The sequence below is a fragment of the Pinus tabuliformis genome, chromosome 6 (assembly GCF_031772625.1).
Source record: "Pinus tabuliformis cultivar Carrire ecotype Pingquan chromosome 6, CPIR1, whole genome shotgun sequence".
Lineage (NCBI taxonomy): Eukaryota > Viridiplantae > Streptophyta > Pinopsida > Pinales > Pinaceae > Pinus > Pinus tabuliformis.
Genome location: NC_142292.1, coordinates 1,267,628,671 through 1,267,647,162, shown reverse-complemented (window position 1 = coordinate 1,267,647,162; position 18,492 = coordinate 1,267,628,671). Strand labels below are relative to the sequence as shown.

The 18,492-nt window shown below is 42.5% G+C and overlaps 1 protein-coding gene across 7 annotated transcripts in view; it reads right to left on the bottom strand.

Moving 5' to 3' along the window:
- LOC149263266 (uncharacterized) overlaps positions 1-18,492 on the bottom strand; it is a 255,808-nt gene that overhangs the window by 134,302 nt on the left and 103,014 nt on the right. For all 7 annotated transcript variants that reach the window (XR_016259246.1, XM_089426017.1, XM_089426012.1 and 4 more), the window contains 3 exons: positions 828-917; positions 380-601; positions 105-209 (listed from right to left, as the gene is read on the bottom strand). Coding sequence is in view for 6 of the 7 variants with exons in the window: in XM_089426017.1 (XP_089282143.1) it covers positions 105-209; positions 380-601; positions 828-917 (417 nt within the window). In the remaining variant the exon portion in view is untranslated. The remainder of the gene's footprint in view (positions 1-104; positions 210-379; positions 602-827; positions 918-18,492) is intronic.

The following is an 18,492-nucleotide window of genomic DNA, read 5'->3' as shown; positions in this document are numbered from 1 at the left end:
GCCTTGTCATGAATCATGCAACGTAATTTCATATGATCTAGATAGACTACATAATTGGAACCATCTAAATATCCTAGAAATATATTTCATGTGATTCATCTTACAACTTCTGTGCATAATGTCCCTTTCAAGCGTCCTGTAGTATCCAAATTCTCCTCAACCAGACTCTCTTTATTGATCTCTGCACAGCTACCTCTTCGTATGCAGTTCTACAGCCATCGTTAAAAAGTATTACATTTTAAAAAATAGGAAAAAAACATGTCAAAAGCAGTTCATGGTACATACAAATATTTAGCTAATCCTTTGCATAAAACACGTTTGATATTAGAGTTTTAATTTCAGAAATAAAAGAATCTTCTCATAATGTGCTGTAAAGTACCTTCAGATGTTGCCACTTTGACTGTCCTTCAGCACCCTCTGACTTCAGACAAAGAGTTTGTCCACTTTTAAACCTAAAACCATTACATTTGTCCCTATTGCCAACTCCAAGGGGCTTACGATTTTTTTTCATCTTATTTTCAGTAAATTTCAACTTTTTTTTACCATGTTGCACTTCTTCTGAAGAGTTTCCACCCCACTTATACATAACATACCTTCTCAACTTCACATTGGAGGCAAAAGAGCAGTCAGATTTTCATAAAACATTGATTGATTTCCTCTTCTACAAATCTATTTCTTGCAAATTTCAATTATAAGATTTACCATATATAAGAAAACGTAAGAATTTCCAAGCATATAACCATCCTCACTATAATGCAGTTCATTAAGAGATAAGTATCTGAAACCCAAAGCAACAAGTGCATATAGAAATTGTAAATAGTGAATACTTTATTCCAGTGATGTCGAGCACGCCGGCGGGCTTCAAGCTTCTGTAAAACATCATCCTCATACCGAAACCGCACAACCCTATATTCAAACTGGGTATCTCCAAAAATTATTATTCATATAAGTAACAAATGCAAACCAAAAATTACCTAGGAGCAGAAAATGACAGATCTCTGAAATACAAACAGTTTATGTAATGATCAGATTATGTAATATGGATATATAAAAACTAGAAAAAATGGAATATTCAATATATTGATAAATCCATAATATTTCTGAAAAATGCATATGAAAACAAACATAAAACTTATAACACAGAAACAGACGGCAAGATAAACTTTGCATATTATGCTTCAGGCAATTTCATAGAAACACATGACAAAAATTATCCTTCATTAATAATTTAATCATATGCTATATTCCAATTTTTTACAATGAAGATGATCTACTCCAGTAAATAATTAGACTATCAAGTTCGAGGTCATCATATGCTCACATTAGTGGACTCAATGCAATTTGTAGAATCTGTAGAATGCCCCGCAGCCCCATGTATGGATGATGAAGCTGAGAAATTCAAAATTGAATATTATTTATCTTCTTACTTCTTAAAGGGAAAGGTGTTTTTTAGGGCATGTCTTGATCTGCAATTAAAAGATCTATCTTTCCTCCTTTTTTTCTTTTATATTCTTTAAAGGCTCAATTGCTTTTATAGTTATGTTTCTTCTCATGCATATCACTGGAAAGCAGGCCCAACCACCTGAAATCCCTAAAAGACTTATGGAAATAACCCTTTCAAAACAAGAAAGGAAATGGCTTAAAAACGAAGAAGAAAAGCTTCCCAGGCTTGAAAAATGAACATAGTCACTTTTTCTACTAACAAAATCAAGACATAGAGAGTAAAGATGGAATCTTAGTGCGTAAGTTTGCAAGCCAAACACTATATTTATGCTGGCTGAATCTTTCAGTTTAAATTTTCTTGATATAATTGTATGCCATTTTATGACATCAACACAAAAGCAGCAAATTTATTCATAAAGCCATACAGGTCACAAGCAAATATAATCAAACAATGATGAAGTTTAATTTGTTAATAGCTTAATTTTTTAATAGCTTAGTGTGAATCTGCCCATACAGCGAGATTTACTCTGCTACTAAAACAAAGGACACATTAAAATAATGTGAAATGTCAAAAGGATTACAAATCAAAGAAAAAAATAATCACAAGAAACAGCTATATACATACATATCCTGAATGTTGATGGCCATCTCGAGGAATCAGAACAAGTCAAAAGTCATCTTAAATCTGTTTCGCAAAGAAGAGGTTGCTCCAGACAAGGCATTTCCAGACTTAAAAAAGGAAATCTTGCATCTTCTTTTAAATTGCATGCAGAACAAACATCAACTAAAATAGCCAAGCAATTTCCCAACATCACATTTTACTCTCAAAGGTTGGGGGTTCATAAAGCCTGGATGGTAACACAAGATTGCTAAGACTAGTGCCAACGTAGTTATCCTCAAGGAAACTACTGTAAAGATCACATAAATTACAAAATAAATGAAACTATAAAATCAAAATTAGAGTGTAATGTCCCTTCTGAAATTAAATTGTTACAGGTTTATTTATTCTACAATTTCAACAATTTTGAAGGCCGTGGAACCCATGTGATTTTTGGAAACGACTTAGGAAGGAAAAAGGGGCCGAAATGTTTTGTTGACATTAGCGTGGGGGCCACCCACATGAGGAAATACGCACCACCTTAGAGGGAAGTTCGAATGACTAAGGAGGGAAAGTCGAAATACTAGTTGGAGTGGGGCCCACATGGGAAAAGAGGCCCACGAATTATAAATAGAGGAGGCTCAGCCTCATTTGGTATCTTTTGACATATTGAACTCAATCATAGTTGCTCAAGCCGCTTAGCCGGGTTATTATGTTGTTTAGCCGCTAGAAGGGAGTTCTTCATCTCAGTTCGTAGCAACAGCAGGGAGTCGAGTTAAAGCAGCTATAAGTCGAGTAACAGTAGCAGGGGGAGAAACAACAGCACGGGGATTGCACAGTCACAGCATGAGGCACTCCGGGAAGTTGGGGAGACGGGAGCATCCTTCATCATTTTCAGGAGTATAGAGGGCAGCAACAGACAAGAGGGCCATCCTACATGCAGCTCTCATTTCATCACATGCAGGATTGTGTCATCTCCTCCATGATTGCGCAGTCATTGGAGTGAGACTCTTTGGGGCAGCACCATCCGGGGGAGTTTGGAGTTGGGAGGTTGGGAGATCATTTGGAGGGACATTTGAAGAGGATTGTTGGAGTTGGGAGAGCATAAATTGACAAGATCAGTCACAGCAACAGAATTCGAAATTAGAGGAGGGCCAAGCTGTGAAGGGTCAATTTTTGAAGGTTGGAACCAAGGGAAACCCTTTTTGGTTTTTCTGGTTTTGGGCAAGGATCACACTCCTAATTTTATAGAATTTTCTAGGCAGATCTAAGGGGTTAAACAGGGGTCCCAACTTAGCCAGCAGCTAGAGAAGCTAAGGGGAATTTGGGCCAAAATTCTGAGGTCAACATTTGGCCAATTCCTTCATGGGTTATTCTGGGCATTTGGTGCAGAGGTCGTGGGTAATTTCCCGTAATTTTCTGAGCACTGGAGGTGGGGTTTCCAGCAGCATCTTTGCCGCATACAACACAATTTCACAAGGGCAGTGCAGGGCATCAATGCAGCAATTATTTGTGCCATCTGGGCTTGACATATTACCACTTGGGCTTGATCACGCTTGCCATTGAGGCAAGCCCAGGTGCACCACTTCCACATTATTGTACTTTTCTCCCAGATTATAATAAAATGGCTCAGTTGTTGGTTATTCCTAGACTCTTTATGGGTATGCATTGAATGTTTCAATTTTATGGTGGTGTTTTTATTGTTTGCTTTGCATAGCACTATTTTTCCAAGTTTGGAACATTACAATGGTATCAGAGCATGATCTTGGCCCAGTTGTGGGAAATTAGCAGGTCAAAAGATCATGGAAGCTTTGGGTATAAGTGCATAGTGATGGGTGAAATCGGAGACAAACCCATTGCTCAAGGGAAATCCAGTATGCAGAAATTCTGGGGTAGAATTCATTGGGACGATGAGAAGTTGGCCCAGTTGAGGAGGGTGACAGACCAAACCCATCCTCACTCTTACAACGGAGACGTTAGAGGTGAGCAAGTCGTGGGGGTGCAGCCATCTACATCATGTGGGGAAATCTGACCAAATCAGGGCACCAGATCTCCTGAAAAGGAGCAGGCAGGATAGAGACGGTTAGAGGGTGAGACCAGGGGGCGCTTTTGCTGGTGGAGACCTAGCTTTAGATATCAGGAGCCTGAGGAGGAGGTTGAGCATGATGCTGAGAGCCCACAGGATGGTGAGGAGCACATCGATATACCCGGTACGATGCAAGAGTCACCTTTATTAGAGACCTCTTTGATAGCCCCAGTTGACACCTTGGTGGAGAGGATAGAGCCTACACACATAGAGCCATCTGTTGAGGGGGTGCCACCCATGGACGAGATGCCAACAGTTGTTGAGGTATCTAGAGTTGTGACCGAGTTTACAAGTGATAGATGCCCACAGCAATTCCACCAGTTTCAGGTTGACCTTCTATCATTATAAAGGAAGATCGTGTTAGTGCGTGAGGCTATTCTGCAGCAGAACGAGGAGTTGGAGGGCATGAGAGCAGTTTGTGTTGAGTCCACGGCCAAATTGACTCACGTTGGGGAGCAGTTGGATTCCCTATTGGTGCAGCTAGAGTGCACATTGGGGCGTGAGAGCAGCCCTCTTCGGGCATACATAGACGGGGTTGGCAGCACTATTAGGTTACCTTGGCCCATTGGACAGAGAGAGACAAAGCTACCTAGTCAGATTTCATGTATTGACCAGGATAGTGAGATGAGACAACCTGAATTGCACAGGATGCAGCGCCCACAAGCTGGGGTTGTTCTATGTGCAGGAGTTCGTGCATTCGATCCCTCTCTTGCGGTTGGATGGTGAGAGATTCTAAGTTGGTACCCTGTGGAGTGGGTTATGGAGAGGATGGTGGACCTGGGTGTAGCTCATCAGGAGCTTCCAGGCATTGGGGATACCAGCAATGCAGACTCACATCGGGTTCCTAGTGGGACTACCTATCATTTCCCAACTATGCTAGTTGACTACAACCTGGATGGTAAAGTTGACCTAGCAGTTGAGCGTGTACATTCACTAGGGGAGTCCCGTCAGCACCAATGGCCAACTAGTTTATGGATAGACTCTTTTGGTTGTCTTGGTATGGCATTTGTACACAGGATCATTGGGTGATCAACATAATCTGGCAAGAGTTTGTCAGAGGAGGTGGCATTGGCAGGCAACCAGACAGTGCCTTGTATGGAGCTAGGGCTTCTTAGCATTTGTGTGGGACACAGAGGAGTAAAGAAGTGGTGGCATCACTACTGATACCTGGGGAGATTCACTTCTTGGGTCCCTTAGGGAGGACTTGGAGGGGAGGTCCCCTCATCGGAGAGCATGGTGATGCGACAATGGAGGTGATGATACGGGTTGGACGCGGGTCGACGCATATGGACACAACTTTAGGCCATCTCATTCAAGGATGGGTAATCTAGCGTGGAGCAGTGGACTACAGATGGGCATGGAGACACATGGGGGTGTGTCGTAGTATGTTGGATTGCGTTGTGGAGTGGGAGTGCCTCACATCACATTGAGTACATGCGGTTGGATGGCGAGAGATTCTGAGTTGGTACCCTGTGGAGTGGGTTATGGAAAGGGTGGTGGACCTGGGTGTAGCTCAACAGGAGCTTCCAGGCATTGGGGACACTGGTAGTGCAGACTCGCATTGGGTTCCTGGTGGGACCACCTATCATTTCCCAGGTATACTGGTTGACTACAACCTGCATGGTACAGTTGACCTAGCACTTGAGAGTGTACATTCGTTAGGGGAGTCCCGGTCAGCAGCAATGGCCAACTAGTTTATGGACAGACTCTTTTGGTTGTCTTGGTATGGCATTTGTACACAGGATCACTAGGTGATCAACATACTCTCGCAAGAGTTTATCGGAGGAGGTGGCATTGGCAGGCCACCAGACGGTGCCTTGTATGGAGTTGGGGATTCTTAGCATTTGTGTGGGACACGAAGGAGTAGAGAAGTGGTGGCATCACTGCTGATACCTGGGGAGATTCACTTCTTGGGTCCCTTAGGGAGGACTTGGAGGGGAGGTCCCCTCATCGAAGAGCATGGTGATGCAACAATGGAGGTGATGATACGGGTTGGATGTCGGTCGACGCATATGGACACAACTTTAGGCCATCTCATTCAAGGATGGGTAGGAGCATCTAGTGTGGAGCAGTGGACTGCAAATGGACATGGAGACGCATCGGGGTGCGCCGTAGTATGTTGGATTGCATTGTGGAGTGGGAGTGCCTCACATTACATTGAGTACATGCAGGGAGTGATTGGTACAGTGACACAGGAGGGACACATGCCAGTAAAGGATGGCATAGCCGTAGCCGAGGGTATCCAACGGTGTACAGGGGTAAGCCGTGGTGTACAATGGCATGTCCAGGAGTACTGGGATGATCAGTGGTATTCAGGGGTGTATAGTGCTGCACAGCGAGGTCTGGGAGTGTTGCCTCTAGGGAGACCCTTGGACAGAAACACCCGGCATACCTTTGGGCGTAGTTCACCCAGGATCGACGGGGACACAGATGAGCGATACTGTTGATTTGGAGTAGCATCGGATGTGCTCTAGCCATTAAAATTGGTGGAGAGGCTAAAGCACATGAGATCTCCAAGACCCGGAAATAGTTTGGGCAGATTCTAACCGATTTGGGAGATATTAAAATAATTAATAATTTAAATGGAGTTCCTAAGTCTAATATTAGAAAAATAAAATATTAATGGGTATTAATATAAAACTGGGTTAAAAGGGTCCAAAAGTCATGGATCAAGCCAAATCTAATCTTAGCCATTGATTAGAGATTTAATCTCGGTCACTGATGGACCAACGAGAAAAGTATAAGAAGAGGCTTGAGGGTCAGTTGGAGAACACACCGAGTTGATCAAGAATTCGATTTTCTGGGGCAGGGTTTGCTGAGGAAATCGAAAGAGTGATCAGAGTTGCAGCTGAGGGGCAGTGAATACAGAAGCAGAAAGGCAGAGATAGTACCGGGAGGATCAGTGTAGAAGTCGAGAGAGAGGGACACAGAGCCAGCTAGAGGATCACGCAGAGCCAATCAGGGCCCACGCAGAGGCAGCCAGGGTCTGCGCAGTGCCTCAAAGAGCCAGCGTGGATGACGCAGAGGCTCTAAGGGCTGACGCAGTGTCTCCAGAGGCTGACGCAGGGGGAGTTAGGGTGACATTGGGCAGACGCTGGGCCAGAAAGGGATGACGCAGTCCCTAGAGGCAGACACTGGAGATTTCGTGGTGCATATTAGGAGCTAAGAGCTGTGGGATTGTTTATCTAGGGTTTTAGCCGGAATATCAGCCTCCAACTGAGAGGTACTTTTGCTGAGATTATTTTCTGTGGGGTGAGCCGGTTTTGGCACCTAGATTTTATTCTAAAACTGCTTAATAATTAAAACCCTCAGATCGTTGCACAGGTTTTCCCGCATTGGTTTTTCCGGGGACATTGGTCCAAAAACAACGGTGTCACTTGTGTGCTTCTTGTGTTTCCTTCAGTTGATGATCTGTAATGTGTTGAGCATGTACTTGTATTTATTTTCAGTATTTACATGGTAAATAACTTGTTAATTAATCAGAAAAAGTAGGCAGAAATAAATCAGAAAAGTACATTAAGGGTTTCTAACAGTTAGACTTAGAAAATCCAACATGGTATCAAACCGTGGTTGCAGATCACAGGATTACTGAAGGCATCAGGCGAGAAGAGCAGTAGCAGCAGAAACGGTTGTCTCGAGTGACAGAGGTTGTTCCTAGCAGAAAGCAGCGAGGAAGGGGTGACGCAGAGAGCTTGCGTCATTAGTTCGAGCCAAGAGGAGGATCAACGCAAAGGCAAAGAGGAGCAGAACTGACCTACGCAGTGCCCAGTCATCTTTCTCAGTCAGGAAGGATCGATGTTGTGGCCAAGAGGTGCATATTTTGCCGGTGTCGGGATTGCGTAGAGCCTAGAGGCTCAGTCCTTCAAGTTGTTGGGGTATAGGAGGTTGCAAATAATTTGCGAGTGAAGCTAGTGGGGTACTGTGGCTAGAACAGTACCTAACAGGGCAAGACCAAGGAGGAGGGATTTCCAGAAAGGAAATCAAGACTCAGAGGGAGTCGAACCAAGGACTTCTAAGAGGGAAGTAGAGAGACTTAGAGGAGTCGAAAGAAAAGCAGCATAATGGCCGTGAATGGACTAAGAGATCAAGATAGTTTGGACGGAGCATCCACCTTCATTGTATGGAAGGTCAGGATCTTGTCCATTCTAGACAGATATCGCATCAAGGACTTCGCCTTGAAAACAATAGCGATCCCAGTTGACCCAGCTGAAAATGAGAAGTACGAGGAGGCAATGGCCAGGGCGAAGTGCATCATCCTTGATGGGGTCAAGGATCATGTGGTGTCACATATTGCTGAGAAGGAGACGACAAATGAAATGTGGGATGCCTTGAAGAAATTGTACCATTATACTTCCGTGCAGAGGAGGTTGTTACTTGAAAATCAGTTGTGGTCATACCAGATGCAGAAGGGAGAGCAGATAGATGTCTTCCTCAGTGGATTGAAGGAGATCTGTGACCAGCTAACTTCCATAGGGGCCACGCCAGATCAAGAACTGATGGTGAGGACCACATTGAACGCAGTCTCAGAGGATTGGGAGGTATTTGTCCAGAGCATACCAGGTACGTCGAGCCTTCCAGATTGGGAGGAACTGTGCGCGACTCTTCATCGAGAAGGGATCAGAGGGGTGACCAAGGCGAGGAGTAGCGGAAAAGGGATCAGAATCAAGAAGGAGGAAAAAGAAGATGCGGCTCTCTCATCTGCAGGAAAGCAGGAGAAGAGAAAGAAGAAGGACCTCTCCAAGGTCAAGTGCTTCCATTGTGGGGAACTGGGTCATTTTACGAACCAGTGTCCTAGGAAGAAGAGCAAGGGAGAGGCTTCTGAGACCAAGGCAGCGCCAGCGAGGGCAAAAAAAGAAGTTGAGGAGGATGATGACTGTCCCATGAGTGGTCATGTGCCACTTGAAAGGAAGTGGGGTGACATCAAGCTGTAGCTAGACGGACTACAGGCGATGAGGGGCAGGATCCTTGAGGTACCCAACCTCTTGGATTATACCATGCTACGGGAGCCCCGAAGAGGAGTAACAGGACTAGCAGACGTCAGTAGAGACTGATGCGGATGGAGCAACAAAGAGTGCTACAGTGCAAGAGTCTTGGGACAGCACAGAGGCTAGCTGGATGCAACTGTGTGAGAAGCACAGGAGTATTGCACCAGTGCAAGATGGCACGAAGAGGTGTGCAACGGTGCGAGATGCATGGAGTTGTTGCAGCAGTGCAGAGGTTAGTAGAGGAAGCACCTGTTAGCGACAGAGGGAGTTTCAGCATCGGGAAAGTCTCTAGCCTAACAGGGATGTCAGAGTTCGGTGAATCAGTTACTTCCTTCTCAATAATTGGGTTGCAGTGCAGCAATCAGCAGTGGGAGTGCTATGGGCAGCACAATGCAACGTGAGGAGAAGGGGATGCATTGCAGATGCAGTGTTGGGTATATGGACCAGCAGCAACACAAATGAAGAGGGAGCTGCTATACGGATGCAGCGGTGGCAGTGGCAGGGCCATGGGCAACAGTACATGATGCAGCAGTGCAGAGGATGTTGGGCAAGGAGGTCTAGCATCAGCACAGGGACCGATGCTGGATGATCAGGGTGATACTCAGTGAGGAGTATTACTAGAGCACAGTACTCGCTAAGAGGGAGTGTTGATTTGGGGTAGCATCAGATGTGCTTTAGCCATGAAAATTGGTGGAGAGGCTAAAGCACATGAGATCTCCAAGACCCAGAAATGGTTTGGGCAGATTCTAACCGGTTTGGCAGGTATTAAAATAATTAATATTTTTAATGGAGTTTCTAAGTCTAAACTTTGGAAAAATAAAATATTAATGGGTATTAATATAAAACTGGGTTAGAAAGGTCCAAAAGTCATGGATCAAGCCAAATCTAATCTTAGTTGTTGATTAGAGATTTAATCTCGGCTATTGATGGACCAACGAGAAAAGTATAAGAAGAGGCTTGAGGGTCAGTGGGAGAACACACCGAATTGATCAAGAATTAGATTTTCTCGGGCAGGGTTTGCTAAGGAAATCGAAGGAGTGATCAGAGTTGCAGCTGAGGGGCAGTGAATACAGAAGCAAAAAGGCAGAGATAGTACCGGGAGGATCAGAGCAGAAGCCAGGAGAGAGGGATGCAGAGCCAACTTGAGGATCACGCAGAGCCAGTCAGGGCCCATGCAAAGGCAGCCAGGAGTTGCGCAGTGCCTCAGAGAGACAGCGTGGGTGACGCAGAGTCTCTAAGGGCTGACGCAGTGTCTCCAGAGGCTGACACAGGGTGTGTTAGGGTGCCACTGGACAGACGCTGGGCCAGAAAGGGCTGACGCAATCCCTAGAGGCAGACGCTGGAGATTTCGTGGGGCAGATTAGGCGCTGAGAGCTGTGGGATTGTTTATCTAGGGTTTTAGCTGGAATATCTGCCTCCAACTTAGAGGTACTACTGCCGAGATTATTTTCTGTTGGGTGAGCCAATTTTGTCACCCAGATTGTATTCTGAAACTGCTTAATAATTAAAACCCTCAGATAGTTGCACCCGTTTTCCCGCATTGGGTTTTTCTGGGGACATTAGTCTAAAAACAACGATGTCACTTGTGCTTGTTGTGTTTCCTTCAGTTGATGATATGTAATGTGTTGAACATGTACTTGTATTTATTTTCAGTATTTACATGGTAAATAACTTGTTAATTAATCAGAACAAGTAGGCAAAAATAAATTAGAAAAGTACATGAAGGGTTTCTAACAGTTAGACTTAGAAATTCCAACAGATACTTGATGGTATCCGGCAGTGTTACGAAAATCGCGATTAAATCGCAATTTTTTTGACATGGCGATTTAATCGGCCTATTTAATCGTAAAAATCGTCAAAAAATCGTAAAAATCACCAAGATTTTTTCCAAAATGAAAAAATCGCAATAATCGTGATAAAATCGTAAAAATCGCCAAAAAATCATAAAAATCATCAAAAAATCGTGGATGGTTTAGATACTTCAAACTTTGAAAAAAAAAAAAAAATATATATATATATATATATATATATATATATATATATATATTAATGTTGCCGATGTTTTGCCGATTTTTACCGATTTTTTCCCCTCGCCAATTTAATCCCGATCGCGATGTTCGCAACACTGGTATCCGCGGGGACTCACATGCCTGACCCTCTTCTACATCCCTCACGGGCGCAGTCGATTTTGCTGTCAACTTTCTGCACTCTGGGCATGAGCAGCGGGGGACGAGGAGCTCACCCGAGATATTTGGGTGACACTCAGCGCACTAGGGGGGAGACTTTTCAGTAGTGGCATTGGGTTGGTGCGTCAGTTGACAGCCATAGGTTGGGGGATGAGGTGATCATCTGCAAGGGTGGCATATCATTCATCACCGAGCCTACGTCTAGGGAGCTAGTCACGAGGGAGACATGTGTCACTCTTTTCTCAGGGCATGTCGGGACCAAGCATGAGCAGAGGATACCGGGTACGACTGAGGTAGTTTCCCAGTATGTGTCCGGGCTCCAGACCTTATATTGGCACATTATCGAGAGGGCGGATGGCAGACCCAAGGGAGATGGTTGGCAGGGACAGGAGGGATCCACATACCCTGAGTCGATTACGAGTATTAGATACCCATCTTTTGGTTGCATTCAGGGGGTAGCTATTTGGCACACATGGCTTCCTGCGATCATCGATACTACCTAGTGGCAGCCACATGGCAGATTAGCATGCATTAGATTAGCCCACGATATATGGAGCCTATATATTGATCACATGCAGGGACTAGAGATGAGGCATGGATGGATTCTTGTAGTTGTCAGAGCTATGTTGCAGCAGGTCCAACTAGGGGATGCAAGGATTCAGTTGATTGATAGATCACTCTATCTCGTGATGGTCGGAGTCATGGCAGAGAGTGGTCTAGTTCACTCTGGGATTGGCACATGGGGGTACACAGTGGCCTTCATTGAATGGCGAGGCAGGCTTTCTTTGTGGTTGCACCGGTTCGGAGTTAGATTTAGATGGGTAGGCTTTGGTGTCATGGATATGTCGAGGTAGGATGTGTCTTGTCTCCTTAGCATTCCACCATCGAGTTCCAGGAGAGGAGGATACAGTGTACGCACGGTGGGCAATCAACTAGAGCGAAAGTGGTGCAGCGACAACATGGTGGCACCCTTCTATGGCTAGCATGGGACCCAAACATCACAGTACTAGACAGCTCAGCGACCATTAGGGGTCAGTCGGCTGCAACAGGGGGAGGTCACTCAGGTCTTCCTTTGGGCTTTAGCAAGTCACCGATGGCATGGGGGACTTCTGGTATTTATATCAGACAGGATAGTGAGTGGAGCGAGGGGAGCTTCAGGTGGGACAAGATGGATTGAAATCCTGGTATTGAGGGATCCTTTCATGTGAGGACAGTGCAGGGACCTAGGATGACTTAGTAGCACGTTTGGAACCCCAGTATTACTAATGGTGATAGGGGTAATCAGCAGACAGATGAGGCGCTTGTTCAGGCGTCACTGGAGGACAAGCAATTTTTGGTGCATTGGAGGAACTTGCTGGATGAGGATGCCACCTGGGAGGGTGAACACATACGTGAACATCTGGTGCTAAAGTTGCTTGGGGACAAGCAAAATTTGAGAGGGGAGGACTATAATGTCCCTTCTGAAATTAAACTGTTACAGGTTTATTCATTCTACAATTTCAACAAGTTTGGAGGTCATGGGACCCATGTGATTTTTGGAAAAGGCTTAGGAAGGAAAATGGGGTCAAAATGTTTTGTTGGCATAGCGTGGGGGCCACCCACATGAGGAAATACGCACCACCTTAGACAGAAGTTCGAATGACTAAGGAGGGAAAGTCGAATTGCTAGTTGGAGAGGGGCCCACATGGGAAAAGAGGCCCCACGAATTATAAATAGAGGAGGCTCAACCTCAGTTGGTATCTTTTGACATATTGAACTCAATCTTAGTTGCTCGAGCTGCTTAGCCGGGTTACTGTGTTGTTTAGCACACGAGTGTCTCCGAGTGGAGATCTCAACCCTTGCTTCGGTGGACTTCGAGTGTCAGCCCTAGAAGGGAGTTCTTCTTCATCTCAATTCGTAGCAGCAGCAAGGAGACGAGTTACAGCAGCTGTAAGTCGAGTACCAGCAGCAGAGGGAGTAACAACAATGCAGGGATTACGCAATCACAGTGTGAGGCACTCTAGGAATTTGGGGAGACAGGAGCATCCTTCATCATTTTCAGGAGTATAGAGGGCATCTATAGACAAGAGGGCCATCCTACACACAGCTCTCATTTTATCACATGCAGGATTGCATCATCTCCTCCATGACTGCACAATCATTAGAGTGAGATTCTTTGGGGCAGCACCATCTAGGGGAGTTTGGAGCTAGGAGGCTGGGAGATCATTTGGAGTGCCATTTGAGGAGGATTGTTGGAGTTGGGAGAGCCGAGATTGACAGGATCAATCACCGCAACAAAATTTGAAATTGGAGGAGGGCCAAGCTGTGAAGGATCAATTTTTGAAGTTTGGAACCTAGGGAAACCCTTTCTGGGTATTTCTAGGTTTTGGGCAAGGATCACACTCCTAATTTTATAGAATTTTCTGGGCAGATCTAAGGGGTCAAACAGAGGTCCCAAGTTAGCCAACAGCGAGAGGAGTCAAGGGGAATTTGGGCCAAAATTCCGAGGTCAACATTTGGCCAATTCCTTCGTGGGTTATTCTGGGCATTTGGTGCAGAGACCAGGGGTAATTTACTGTAATTTTCTGAGCACCGAAGGTGGGGTTTCTAGCAGCAGATAACACAGCTTCACAAGGGCAGTGCAGGGCATCATTACAACAATTATTTGTGCCATATGGGCTTGGCATATTACCACTTGGCCTTGATCATGTTGGAATTTCTAAGTCTAACTGTTAGAAACCCTTCATGTACTTCTCTGATTTATTTTTGCCTACTTGTTCTGATTAATTAACAAGTTATTTACCATGTAAACACTGAAAATAAATACAAGTACATGCTCAAAACATTACAGATCATCAACTAAAGGAAACAAAACAAGCACACAAGTGACAACTGTTGTTTTTGGACCAATGTCCCTAGAAAAACCCAATGCGGGAAAACTGGTGCAGCTATCTGAGGGTTTGTATTATTAAGCAGTTTCACAATACAATCTGGGTGCCAAAAACTGACTCACCCAACAGAGAATAATCTCGGCAATAGTACCTCTTAGTCGGAGACAGATGTTCCGGCTAAAACCCCGGATAAACACTCTAAGAGCTCCCAGCTCCAATCTACCCCACGAAAACCCAAGCGTCAGCCCTTTCTAGCCCAGCATCTGCCCAACGTCACCCTAGCTCACCCTGCATCAGCCTCTGGAGGCATTGTGTCAGCCCTTAGAGCCTCTGTGTCACCCACGTTGGCTCTCTGAGGCACTGCACAACTCCTTGTTGGCTCTGCGTGAGCCCTGGCTGGCTCTGCGTGAACCTCTGGCTGCCTCTGCATCCCTCTCTCCCGGCTTCTGCACGGATCCTCCTGGTACTATCTCTGCCTCTCTGATTTTGTATTCACTACCCCTCAGCTACAACTTTGATCACTCTTTCAACTTCCTCAGCAAACCCTGCCCCAGAAAATCGAAATCTTGATCAACTCGATGTGTTCTCCAAGTGACCCTCAAGCCTCCTCTTATACTTTTCTTGTTGAAAATTCAATGACCAAGATTAAGTCCTAATCAACGACTAAGATTAACTCTGGCTTGATCCATGGATTTTGGAGCCTTCTAACACAATTTTATATTAATTCACATTAATATTTTATTTTCTCTAAGTTTAGACTTGGGGGCTCCATTAAAAATATTAATTATTTTAATATCTCCCAAACTGTTTAGATTCTACCCAAACCATTTCTGGGTATTGGAGATCTCATGTGCTTTAGCCTCTGCACCAATTTTCGTGGCTAGAGCACATCCGATGCTACCCCAAATCAACAAATCACGCTTGCCATTGAGGCAGGCCCAATTGCACCACTTCCACATTATTGTACTTTTCTCCCAGATTATAATAAAATGGCTCAGTTGTTTGTTATTCCCTAAGTTACCAAGATTCGGATACAGACACTAATCTAGATCCGGATTCGGATCCAGATCTGTCATATTTTTTAAAATCTAAGATCTGGATACAAAATGGATAATGATTATAATTTTGACCGGGTGTGATGCGGCTATGCTACAAAGTGTCGTCACAACCTGCCCATGGTAAATAAAAATACTTCCCTTCCTTATATTTTATTTTACGATTTACATCACCACTCCAGTGGCCGCTTTTTCTGTTTGGTTAAAAATTATCATGCCCATGGTAATTAAAAATACTTCCCTTTTTTACATTTTAATTTACCATGTACATCACCACTCAAGTGGCCGCTTCTTCCGCTTGGTTAAAAATTTATTAGTATTTTTTATTGGCATGACCCTAAAAATACTATAACATAAAATCTCTATAATTTTTAATAAGAAGTGGCCAATCTCTATGATATTTAATATACAATTAAATATGATGTAAGGCATTTAAAGATGATTATATTATAAACTATTAAATTCTAACAATAAATAATAATAATAATACTAAATTAAACTATAAATTAACTTATAAAATAGTTTAAATTGTGTAGTTTCAAAAGTATAAATTATAAACTATTTTTAGCCATTATACCTAAATTGAATTATTTTAAGTCATTGTTTGTTTTTCTATATTATTTTTTATGTTTAGTTTCAAGTATGTTGTTCTATATTACTTTTATCGTTTATTCTATATTACTTTTATCGCTTTATTTTTATTTTTATTTTACTGGTCACTATCATGTGTTTAACTTTATAACTTATCTAATGATTTCATTTGAGTGCTAATGTTGTGGTTCATGAATGGTTTTTGATTTTGAACTCCAAATATGTTTTTAACTTTTTTAAAATTAAAAAAATATTATTATATATTTTTGTATTGGACGTATCTTCGCCGTAACTGGATCCTGACTTTTCAAAATTTTGGCGAATCCGTATCCGGATAGATCCTGATCCTGGTAACATAGAAAATCAAGAATAAAGTAAAAAATATAATATAAATAATATAGATATAAAAGTAAGGCATACGATTATATAATCTAATTAATATTTAAACGTATATAAATTTTTATTTTTATTTGAATATATAAAATATTTTAAATATTTAAACGTATATAAATTTTTATTTTTATTTGAATATATAAATTATATAGTATAATTATATAATATAAATAATATAGATATAAAAATAATGCATACGATTATATAATCTAATTAATATATACTATATAGACACACTTTAATAACTATATACATAACCGTTTAAATTAAAAAAGAAAGGAAAAATTAGTGAACCGGACAGAAAGCCAACGTATCAACAATTACACGGTTTGGTGGTGACATTCGGGTCTTTAGTGAACCCGACGGAAAAGAAAGCGTGGGGTGGTGAAATTCGGCTTTCCTATACACACTGCTCACCATGTGACGACACTTTGAAAAATTACTATTGAATTTGAATTTTGAATTAAACGCATCCATGATTCACAGTCCAGCTGTGAATGAGCACAGGCATTGAAATTCGGCTAATACGAAACTGCAGGGAAAACTTGTAATTTTTGTATTTAAAAAACCAAAAAGGACAAGATGCACATATGAATCTCGGGATTCGTTTTATAGTGGACAGATTTCTTTCCATCAGCGCATGAAACATTTATCAAACAGATTTTGGGCGGATCCAGCCGAATCCGAATCCGGTTCCGGATCCGATCCGGGGATCCTTCCCCCAAGATCAACAGGTCAACAGATCCAGTAACATAGCTTATTCCTTGACTTTTTATGGGTGTGCACTCAATGTTTCAATTTTATGGTGTTGTTTTTATTGTTTGCTTTGCATGGCACTGTTTTTCCTAGTTTGGAACATTACAGAGAGAAGAAAAAGCTAATGAACAGGTTTATTCATTACAAATGTACAAGAATTCTCTGTAAACAACATTCCAACACATCTTCTAACGCTAAGCTGTCAGAAACTGGAGTCCTCACTTTTGGATCCAAAAACATTTCCAGTATAGAAACATACAGGAAATTTAATGTTTATTTACCAACATTAATGTCTATAATGACCAAGATTGACCAATGGGACTACAGAATGTACGAACATACAAAGAAAGAGAATAGCATAGGGAGTGCAAAAGCATTTCCAGAAAGAATAAAAAAAGCAACATTGAAATGGTAGAATGAAAAAGGAGGAAAAGCCAAAAGAGTAAGAAGTAAAGTGGCATCAACACCTGACAAAGAAATGGTAAGGAGCAAAGGAAACTCTCTGGAGAATATTTAGATCAAGGACACTATAACTCGGTGTCTCTACTAGAATCCAAGGTCAGAAAGATGTGGGTAATGAGGGTTGAGCTGCTAACTGCATGAGGAACCATAAACTAGCACTTTCTAACTAACCATGTTGTTGAAACATGGTAAAGAGGTCTCTTTCTGCTGAAACTGTATGCAGGTTGAAGAAGAGATGGTAATTGATGTGTAGCTCGTAATGTAAAAAGATAGTATTCTGACGTAAAAAGAACATCTCATGAAGAATATTTGTAGCCATATTTGATCCACATACTATGCAAAGAACTTCAAAGAACCAAAAAAATCTTTCAGGAGGAAAATTATCATCTCCTAATCCTTGGTAGACAAGACATTTCAAAATAAACTGGTCTTCAAACTAAGGGACCTAGAGGTAGAATTTACAAATGCAATCCTCCCTTGAAATGTGTAATGCACTTATTCCCTACATTTGAGAATCGGGGTATATCTTTTATGTATGAACTAGAAAACTGACTCTCGAATGACAACCATGAACGCCACACTTGGAAAAACTCATCTTGGACAACAAAGAGAATTCATTTCCCTCCTTATTTTGTTGATCATCCTTAACGCAAATGGAAGAAGACATAACAATCATCTGAAGATGCTGTCATGACTCATGATACATCCTCATATACATCCTAAAATTTTACTTCATTTATAACTAAAAACAATGTCAATGTCGATCACGAAACTCAAAATGGTTTGTGTTACCAATCAGATTAGGGGTTGCTAAGGTCGGTACAACCTATTATGATTAACAACACATAATGAAGGCCCGTCGTCACCTTGTCCTAAATCTCCACTCTTCAAGCCCAACACTTTCTAAAGGTTGTGGGAGGATTCCCTTCATTAAGACTTCACCCAATCAAAAAATGATCAGTGCCTTTCTATGGGGCCTTTGGGTGAAGAGGAGGAAATAATTGTTGTTGCCCTACTAGTTTACTGTGTAAAATCTGCAGTAAGCAACTCTAAACCAGAAAAATATG